The sequence below is a fragment of the Cynara cardunculus genome (assembly GCF_001531365.2).
Source record: "Cynara cardunculus var. scolymus isolate 2C chromosome LG 15, CcrdV1, whole genome shotgun sequence".
NCBI lineage: Eukaryota > Viridiplantae > Streptophyta > Magnoliopsida > Asterales > Asteraceae > Cynara > Cynara cardunculus.
Window position 1 is genome coordinate 5,995,561 of NC_037542.1, and position 9,800 is coordinate 6,005,360.

Here is a 9,800-nt window from a genome sequence, read left to right on the forward strand (position 1 = left end):
AAAAAATAATTATAAAAAGAATAGGAGTGCCATTAGCTTTTCTTTAAATTTTTTAAAGATAAAATATACAATACTACATTAAATTTAAAAAAAATTATATTTTTAAAATAAAAATGTTGGTATCATATATCATATTTCTAAAAGAGGTTTGTAAAGAGCGATGAAATATCATAAAAAAAGGTCATTTTGATGATTTTCCATTAAGTATTTTATCCTAACAAACCCCACAAAATATAGCACCAATATCTCTCTACATTCCTCCCCTCTTTAACTTCTCTATCTTCTCCGACATAACCAACTTCATTCAGCCACCGTCGCACGGCGGCCGACGACTGGACAATTTCAAACTCATTTTTATTTTTTTCAAATTTAATTTATGATGCATTCTTAATAGTGACCATGATCATCATCATCCTCTCCTTCATGGCTCCATAAATCAAACCAAACTTCATTGATATCCTCCACCACCACCAATACCATCACCACCATCATCGTCATCAGTGCCACGCACGCCCATCAGCAAACAGACAAACCCAAATCCCCACAGAACCACCAGTCCACCAGCCAGTAAGAAGACACCATATATATATATATATACACATACATATGTATGTGTATGTATATGTATATGTGTGTATATATATATATATAGAGAGAGAGAGAGAGAGAGAGAAAGAGAGATGGATGTATTTTATGTAACAAACCCGCCCAAAAAAGTTGTATACTCACTCTCTCCTACCACTCTCATGTATTCTGTATGTACCTTCTGCTAAATGCTATCTCTCTGCCAATATCCATGTCCCTTAATTCCTTATGAGACCACCATTCTCACCAATATCATCATTCCATCACCATCGCTTCAACTTTTTCACCTTCAGGTGGGTTCATCGAATCCATATGGAACCACCGACCACCACCACCACCACCGCCGTATCACCCAACACCCGTCGCCGCCAACGAAAGATCGTCGTCATAATGGGTCCGACCGGAGCTGGCAAATCCCGTCTATCAATCGACCTCGCCACTCGATTCTTCAACAACGCGGAGATCATCAACTCGGATAAAATGCAAGTCTATCGAGGACTCGGTATTACCACCAACAAGATCACAATGCAAGAACAGCTCGGCGTGCCCCACCATTTCCTCGGAGAGTTTGACCCGATTAAATCCGTTGTTAAACCTCACGACTTCCGGAAACTAGCATCGGAAACCATCTCCGACATTATATCCCGCCGTGGGTTGCCGCTTGTGGTCGGCGGCTCAAACTCCTTCATCTATTCGCTCATCACGAAACGGTTCGACCCACAATCGGATGTCTTCAATGGACCAGACCCAGACCCAGTCAGCTCGGAGCTCAGATACAAATGTTGTTTCATCTGGGTTGACGTCTGTTTACCAGTTTTAAACCAGTATCTATCCAAACGGGTCGACGAAATGCTGGATTCGGGTATGTTAGAGGAGCTAGCGGAGTTCTTCGGGTCTGGTGAACATTTAACGGTGAACCGGAGTGGTTTGGGTCAGGCAATCGGAGTTCCAGAGTTCGAGGGGTATTTCACCACGGTCGAGGAGGATGTGGTGAGGCAGGTGGAGGTGTATAATGACGCCGTGAGGAGGATCAAGGACAACACGTGTCAGCTAGCAAAAAGACAAGTGGGTAAGATCCTACGGTTGAAGGACGCCGGGTGGGATTTAAAGAGAATCGATGCAACGGAGGCTTTCAGGGAGGTGATGACGGCGGATTCAGGCGGTGGAAGGGTGGCGGAAATATGGGAGAAACAGGTGGTGGAAGCAAGCGTAAAGATCGTGAAGCAATTCTTGGAGGAGTAGGTTTTCCAGCTATTTTCGGCTTTCTTTTCTTTTTTTATTTTATTTCATTTCATTTCATTTTAATTCTATTTTTGTGTATGAATTTTATTTTATTTTTTTATTTTTAGATTGTAAAAGGTTTTTTTTTTTCTTTTTCGGGATAATTAGAAGGGTGGATGGGGCGACCAATTTTGAAGCAATAGGACTCCTTTTTGAGAATTTATAGCCAATTCTTTTTCTCCAATTAATTTTTTTCCTTAAAATTAAAAAGAAAAATCAATTCATTTTTCAAGAAATATACTTTTTAAAATAAAAATTAAATTGAAAAGTCGTGTATGATCTTATTAGACCTTTTTGTAACTGTGAATGTTTAAACTAGTTTATATATTTATTTTATTTAATTTAATAAGATATGGAAGCTGTAATCAAAATTACCTGTAGCTTGAATGGATTTGAATTGATGAAATTCAAATTTTACCAGTACAAATATCATAACGGTACGATTAAATATGATGCAATGTTAATAGTGGAGAAGTAGCAAATATATGATTTGATTTGAATATATTGTAAGGTAACAATTTTTATTTATATAACCATAGCTAGAAGAGAAAGTTATGAACATGTATGTGAATGAGACCTGTTTTATTGGAGAATTTGTTGTAATTGGTTCGATGGAGGTGGAGATTTCATGTAAAATTGGGGACTGAATCCATTGGAGAATCTGTTCTATCTGGTCCGACGAGGCTGGAGAGTTCCCGTAGAATCGGGGATTGGTAATCCTTAAAAGTTAAAAACCAGGGATGGATACGGGTCGGGGTAGTGTCAGTGGCGGATCCAGAATTTTCGTTTAGTGGGGTCACTTTTAAGGCGACTCAAGACTCGCAAAATCGTCCGATGTGTTTTTAACCTTATTACAACGTTTTCGAGGAAATTTTAAAGTTTTTTGGTTGATTTTGAGGGATTTTTTAGTGTTTTTCTCGATTTCGAATAATTTTTTTGGTTTTTTTGATTGATTTCAACATATTTTTGTGGTTAGAGTAACGGTTTCGATTGGGGTTTGGGGGGCCGTGAAAAAAATGTAATGGGGGGAAGTGAAAGGTAAATCATGTAAAACCTAAATTTTAACCTATAATTTTTTTTTTTAGTTTTTGACTAGGGTCCCTTCCTCCCTCCTTTTTGCCATTGCATCCGCCCCTGGGTAGTGTGATCGCCTGTTCCATGTATATTAAATATTTATTTATGAAGAATTAGATTTCATATTTTTTTAGATTTAAAAAGAGTATTTTGATCTTTTTTTTTTTTTATATACATTTTTCTGACTTGTTTTACTTTTTCTAGATAGAAAACATGGAGAGACAAAAACGTTTGATCATAAAATTACATACGAAATTGTGATTTTATTCACATATGAATATTTGATACTTAATAAAAACGAAATTTTAAAAAAATGTGAGATTTAAACATGGAAATTTTGGATCGAATGTACCATTTAACACATCAGATTTAAATCATCTCACATGAAAGGAAAAAAAACCCCGATTCCCTGTTAGGAACATGGATGAGAATGTGATCATATTCTCTAGCGAATACGAGATGGAGATTGGAACAGAGGATGTGATGAGAATTGGGGTCCCCATCCCATTCATTAACGATATGTAAATGCAATATACATATTATTGTTCTTGAAGAGGAGTAAGTTTGTGAGTGTGTATGTGTTTTATATATAAGAAAACATGGATATTTCTTATTTCATATATAAAACAAGATTGTTTAGTTTTACATGTGAAATTGTTTCTCATCATTCTTAACATTTATGTTGATTTTCATTTGATTTTCCTTTTATATATATATATATATATATATATATGAATATAAAAACTATATATATATATATATGAATATAAAAATGATATATATACATGTGAGTTATTATACAACCTTTTATATTTGTACAACCAATACAACCAAATATCAACCGTCCATTTAATTTAAAGTACAATAAAAACCAATGAACTTTCTTGTTTGGAATGATTAAGTCCTTGAACTTTTTTTTGGAACAAATAAGTCCTTGAACTTTCCAAAACATGTTAAATAAGTCCTTGGACAATTTTTTGGCACAAATAAGTCCTTGGACATTCTAAAATATGTTAAATAAGTCCTTAGACATTSCAAAAAATGTTAAATAAGTCCTTGGACAATTTTTGGAACAAATAARTCCTTGAACAATCCAAAACATGTTAAATAACTTCTTGAACTTTTATAGAATATGTTGGATACATTCTTATGACTTGTACAACTAGTTAAAATGGTAATTATTTTTTTTGTAAATGTAAGTACTTTTTTGTTATATTTGTTTAATTTTATAGATCTAAATACTTTTTGGTTGAAAAAAATATTTAGGGGCTTAATCGTTCAAAATATGAATGTTCATTGGGTTTTTTTTCGGATTTTTTTCACTATTTTACCACTTTATTTTTTTCAAAAAGTTATTTAACATGTTTTGGATTGTTCAAGGACTTATTTGTTCCAAAAATTGTCCAATGACTTATTTAACATTTTTTGGAATGTTCAAGGACTTATTTGTTCCAAAAATTGTCCAAGGACTTATTTAACATATTTTGGAATGTTCAAGGACTTATTTAACATGTTTTGGAAAGTCCAAGGACTTATTTGTTCCAAAAAAAAATTCAAGGACTTAATCATTCTAAAAAAGAAAGTTCATTGGTTTTTATTGTACTTTTCCCTATAAAATATTGATCATAATTAATGAATTTTATTCATCTTTCATAAATATTTAAATCATAATAAATGAACTCTCATCATTTTCATAAATATTTCAATTTATTGGGTTATACTAATTGTACAAATATAATTGGTTGTATTTGAAACAAACTCTCTTTCTCTCTCTATATATATATGGAATGAATAAAAAATAAAATGGATATGTATAGAGGACAAGAGAGTCGAGGGAGTGCGTCCCGCATGCGGGTGGTTTGCGCATGATCCTATAGAAAAATTCTTAATTTAATTTACTTGCATGCTTATTTTTATTTTATTCACTTTCACCACTCTCTTGGGTTTCTAGATTTTACCATTATTGTGTTTTTCAACTTGTACTTTTAACTTGTTTTATATACATAAACATATATGTATACTTTCAACATTCCAAACTATGTGATACTACCATATATAGTTAAAATCAAATACATGATAGAAGGTTAAAAGTATAACCTTTGAAAGTAAATACAAGGCTAAAAGTATACCTTTTGAAAGTTTTATTTGTCAACCAGTTAAATAGGAAAAATCAAATAACATGGATAGATGTTGGTAAAAATCAGTCTTTTATCTCACTTCTTGGAAGAGGAAGCGTGCGAAGCTGTTAGACTATGTGGTAGTTCAAAAGCATCGGTCCAAAGGGTTCTCTACCCTTTGCTTAATTCTCGGTTATGGGTAGCGTATCAGGTTCTACAACAAAAACATACCGATTATCCGGTGTGTCTTTTGTGTGTTTACGCAACCTATACAAATTGGTGACTTATTTAAGTTGATCCTTTTCGACCCATACATTCTTTCTCAATCATGTAATTCTTCGTCAAGCTGATGATGCTAAATGAGCCTTTCCTCCTTTGTTTTTTTCCCTTTTGTTGATAGGATTGCTTCTGTTCCCTATTCCATGTTCTTGTAGGATCTTCTAATGTGCTTTCAAGAGCTTTAAGTTTTAAGAAGCTTCCACACTTTGAGCATGAGAGTTGTTCCACATGCACAAAGAATACAATTCATCATTATGTACATTCTTTCCGAACGTTAATCCATTTTAGATGATTGTTATGATTTGATATACATAAAAATAGCTTGTGGGTTGCTTTCTTTGTAAATTATCATTGAATATATCATGTTCTTGTACTTAATTAGTTGAGTTGTCACCACTAGACAAACTATAGGATTTGATCCCCCACCATTGGAATGCATCCATTATTCAGCATGCACTACTGTCATATACGTCATCCTTCTCTCTGCTCCTAGGCATTGAGTTTTGATTCCCCTTACCCGTATTCAAGCATTGTGTGTTTACCACCTATAGAAGTGTATATCTAGGTTTTTGATTAATTTCCAGTCTAAAATGCTTATAATTTTTGTAGAGGCAATTATTTATGAAAATAATCCCTGATCTCAAAATCACAAAAAAAAAAAAAATTTCCCCTTTTGAAACCATTTCACCCAAAATACTTACCAATTTATTGAACACCACATACATAACTAAATCACCCAAAATGCACATATAGTTCTCATTTCTGAAAATTGAAAATGGATTGAAGCATGTAGTTTGAGTAGCATACACAAGTATAGTTTGTGGGTTGGTAGAAATCCATAGACAAGTATAGCTTGTGGGTTCGTAAAACAATATAAAAAGATCAGAAATAAAAAAAAAAGTCAAAAAGAAAGATGTATGAAAAAATGCATATTCATTTATATAGTTGGTTTTGCAAGAGATATGTCGAGATTTTTTATAAGAAGGAACTATTTGTTGCGTAAAAACAATTACTTGAAACCAAATAAATCTTGAAGCCCAATAACCAAACCCATCCCTTACCTTAACCTTTAACCTTACCCGAAAATCCTCAATTTCTGCAATTTTATAAAAAATCTTAGACTTGAGAATTGTTTCAATCACATCAAGAATGTATTTCATATTTCTCGATTGGGGAGACGTTGAGCGTGTACATTTCCCTAAACATACTAGTGTTACTTGAGAGAAACTGTGAGCTTCCACCCTTATATATTATCTTTCCTCTCCCTTAATGGATAGAATAATGTTTGCAACACTACAAAATTGCAGAATATCAGCGAGTAAAAAATCCCTCGCAAATCCGTCGCTGAAAGGACAATCCGTCGCTGATCCGTTGCTGATACTCCGTCGGTCAAACAGTCCTAGGTAATGCTATCAGCGACGGATCAGTGACGGATATCAGCGACGGATTTGCGATGGAAACTTTCAGCGACGGATCTGCGACGGATCAGCGAGGGAAGTATTTAGCGACGGATCTGCGAGGGAACTTTCAGCGACGGAACTTTCAGCGACGGATTTGCAAAGGATGTTTCAGCGACGGATTTGCGAGGGAACTTTCAGCGACGGATCTGCGAGGGAACTTTCAGCGACGGATCTGCGAGGGAATTTCAAGGACTATCAGCGACAGATTTTCCCTCGCTAATCCGTCGCTAGTTTGTATAAATTTAAAAAATAATCTTTTTGAAATTGCATAAATCATGTATTTATTTATAAAAAAACCTGAAAATAATAATATAACAAACCAAAACTGTGAACAAACTTTAACTAAACCAATTCATACGATTTAAAATATGGATTCATAGAATTTAAAATATTCAATTCATACAATTTAATCTTCGAATACATACAATCTAACTATCGGGAGGTGGGGGAGGTGGGAAAACGTATCCTGACTGCCGCATAAACGCAGCAAAATGCTCCGATAATGCGACCTGTTGGGCTAATGCAGCAGCTTGTCTGGCCTGTTCAGCTGCCGAGACAGCTTGTCTGGCCTCCAATTCTGCCCTATTCTTTCGGTCGGTCTCCAGTTCCGCTTCTACCCTTACCAACTTCTCTCTCAACTCTGTTACCTGTAAATATTCAATATTCGACAAAATCAGTAATTTGTTCACAATTTTAGTAAAGAGAAAGTTTATAACAATATAACCAACGTACCTCCGCTCTTGACTCATATGATGACCCGCTACTGCTACATCTACCCGTCATAGCATAAGAGGGATCTTGGGTGGTCCCGAAACCAAATATTCGGCCTTTCCTCCGCCCTCCGACACTTTGCTCCCAAAGAGATGCCTCATCATGGAGAGGGTTGTCGGTACTAGATTGTGACTCACCCCTAAGCGATTGAAATCGCTCCTATGGTTCACCAAAACAAAAACGGGTGAGGTTATGTATGTAGATATTTCAGCAGCATAACAATTGTAAATCAAACATAACCAATGCATGTTTTTAACAACTAAGCATTCTAATAATACCAATGTTCAAAGTCACATTTGCAACCTACTTACTTAGCCTAACGCCTGCCCAACAATGGCAGCCCAAACTAATAGCATCCCTATGTTTATTGAAATATATTACCTTAAACCTACTAAACGTATCTATTAACCAAAGTAATGGTTTTAGAAAACTTAAATGATACCTAGCAGCTTTGGGGTAACTGAACTGAGGAGGATCGGTAGGCGGGTCGGACGAACCTTGATCGAACTTCCGGTTCGTGCAGTGAGTGCGCTCAAACACCTTAGTAGCAGTCGGCTCACGACCCATTACTTGTGCCTACATTAAACAATTAGGTTAAGTTGTTACTAACATAAAGAACAAATTACATTTTCAAAAAAGATTATATACTCACCATCCTGTCTCGATGTTGTGCAATACTAATCGAGCCCCCAGTGTGTTTGGACGACACCCCTTCAAACTGGGTGTTCTGATCGGCCCTATTGATCTTGGATTTCCTTTTCCAAGCCTCGGTATCCCAAACTGTTAAAAACAGAGCACATATATAAGGCGAAACGCGGTACACATGGTAGTTCGAAAAGCTCACAATAGAGATACATACCGTGTCAATCATGTGCAGCCAAAACCTGTCTGGTATCCATATGGGATGGTGTAATCTAATCCGTGAGAAGTCCTCACCATCCCATTGCTGATCACCAGGATAGGCCTGTGCCACGTCCCAGTCACGTGCAGAGCTCATCCAGTTAGAGTACCTGTTGTGCATGGCTTTGGTCCATAAATTATGAACCGTATCATACAGCTCAGGTTCCCATTGGAACTTAGCCTACATACACAATGTTTGTATAAATGTAAAAACAATAACCTTRTATGTATAATTRYATTAAAATGGTACAYCAACCCTAAAGCGCTGGAACATCAAGTCACGTGCTTCCTGAGGTACTTCATTCCATCTATGCCACGGACCAGCAAAGAAAGACCTGAAGATAGTCGTCATCTCTCGGATAACATGGGCATCTTTAAACCTGTACAATTAAACAAATATTTACAACACAAAGACATTCATATTATTTTATTATGTAATACAAAGTCTTATACCACATCTACTTACCCATGGTCTAACAAAGACAGATGTCTTCGGTGGCTCTGATGACTCCGTGTCAGCATCTCTAGGTTGGGGCCTCTCCCCGACCCCGAACCTGTAGAAGCTGGGGGCTCCATGGCCATCTTTTGCTCATCTAAACCGCGAAAAGCAGTGTTCGAAAACTCTACAATGTCATCGACACGGGCAAAATTGCTACCCCTACCATACATGGGGCTGCCACGACTCCCATGACGGCCTCTACCACGCTCTCGGTGTGACATCTCCTGAAAAACAAACATTAGATTATATCATGAAAAAAGATAATGACAAATCGCGGTTATTTATGTACAACTGTAAAATAAGCATACAGAAAACAAGCTACTCATCAGAAGAATGATCAGATAACATCGGTTCATCTTCATCATTTGAATCATCATYTATGTCTTCAAATTCTGGTTCATCTTCGCTATCTTCGTTCAATTCATCGCCACCTTCATCTTCATTTATATTATGGAGTATGTTTACCTCCCTTGTGGCAAGATAAACATAATCGAGCTTGTTTCCCAATGAGAACGTTGTATGAGTTACCCTTTCGTTGACTTGAAAGAATTGTTCTCCATCCACATGATCATTGTTTTCAACATCATTAATCATGTCGGACACTTCATATATGCCACCAGCCTTTGTCTTGACAACTGCCCACCAATCTTTCAAATCCTTTGTCATCGAAGGATATGAAGTATAATAGACTTGTTCTGCCTGTGATGCTAGAACGAACGAGTTGTCGGATCCAAGTCTAGACTTATATTTGATATCTACCAAATTGTATTTAGGGTCAACTCTAACCCCCGAGGCAGTATCAAACCAAGTGCATTTGAACATGACAACCACCTG

At 36.1% G+C, this 9,800-nt stretch overlaps 1 protein-coding gene across 1 annotated transcript; it reads left to right on the forward strand.

The window, feature by feature from the left end:
• Positions 1–897: 897 nt before the first annotated feature.
• LOC112528453 (adenylate isopentenyltransferase-like) lies at positions 898–1,827 on the forward strand. The gene has a single exon (XM_025139481.1). The coding sequence runs from the start codon at positions 898–900 to the stop codon at positions 1,825–1,827; it is 930 nt and encodes a 309-aa protein (XP_024995249.1).
• Positions 1,828–9,800: the final 7,973 nt, after the last annotated feature.

Coding starts and splice junctions, on each gene's coding strand:
- LOC112528453 (XM_025139481.1), top strand. CDS start 898: ATGGAACCACCGACCACCACCACCACCACCGCCGTATCACCCAACACC.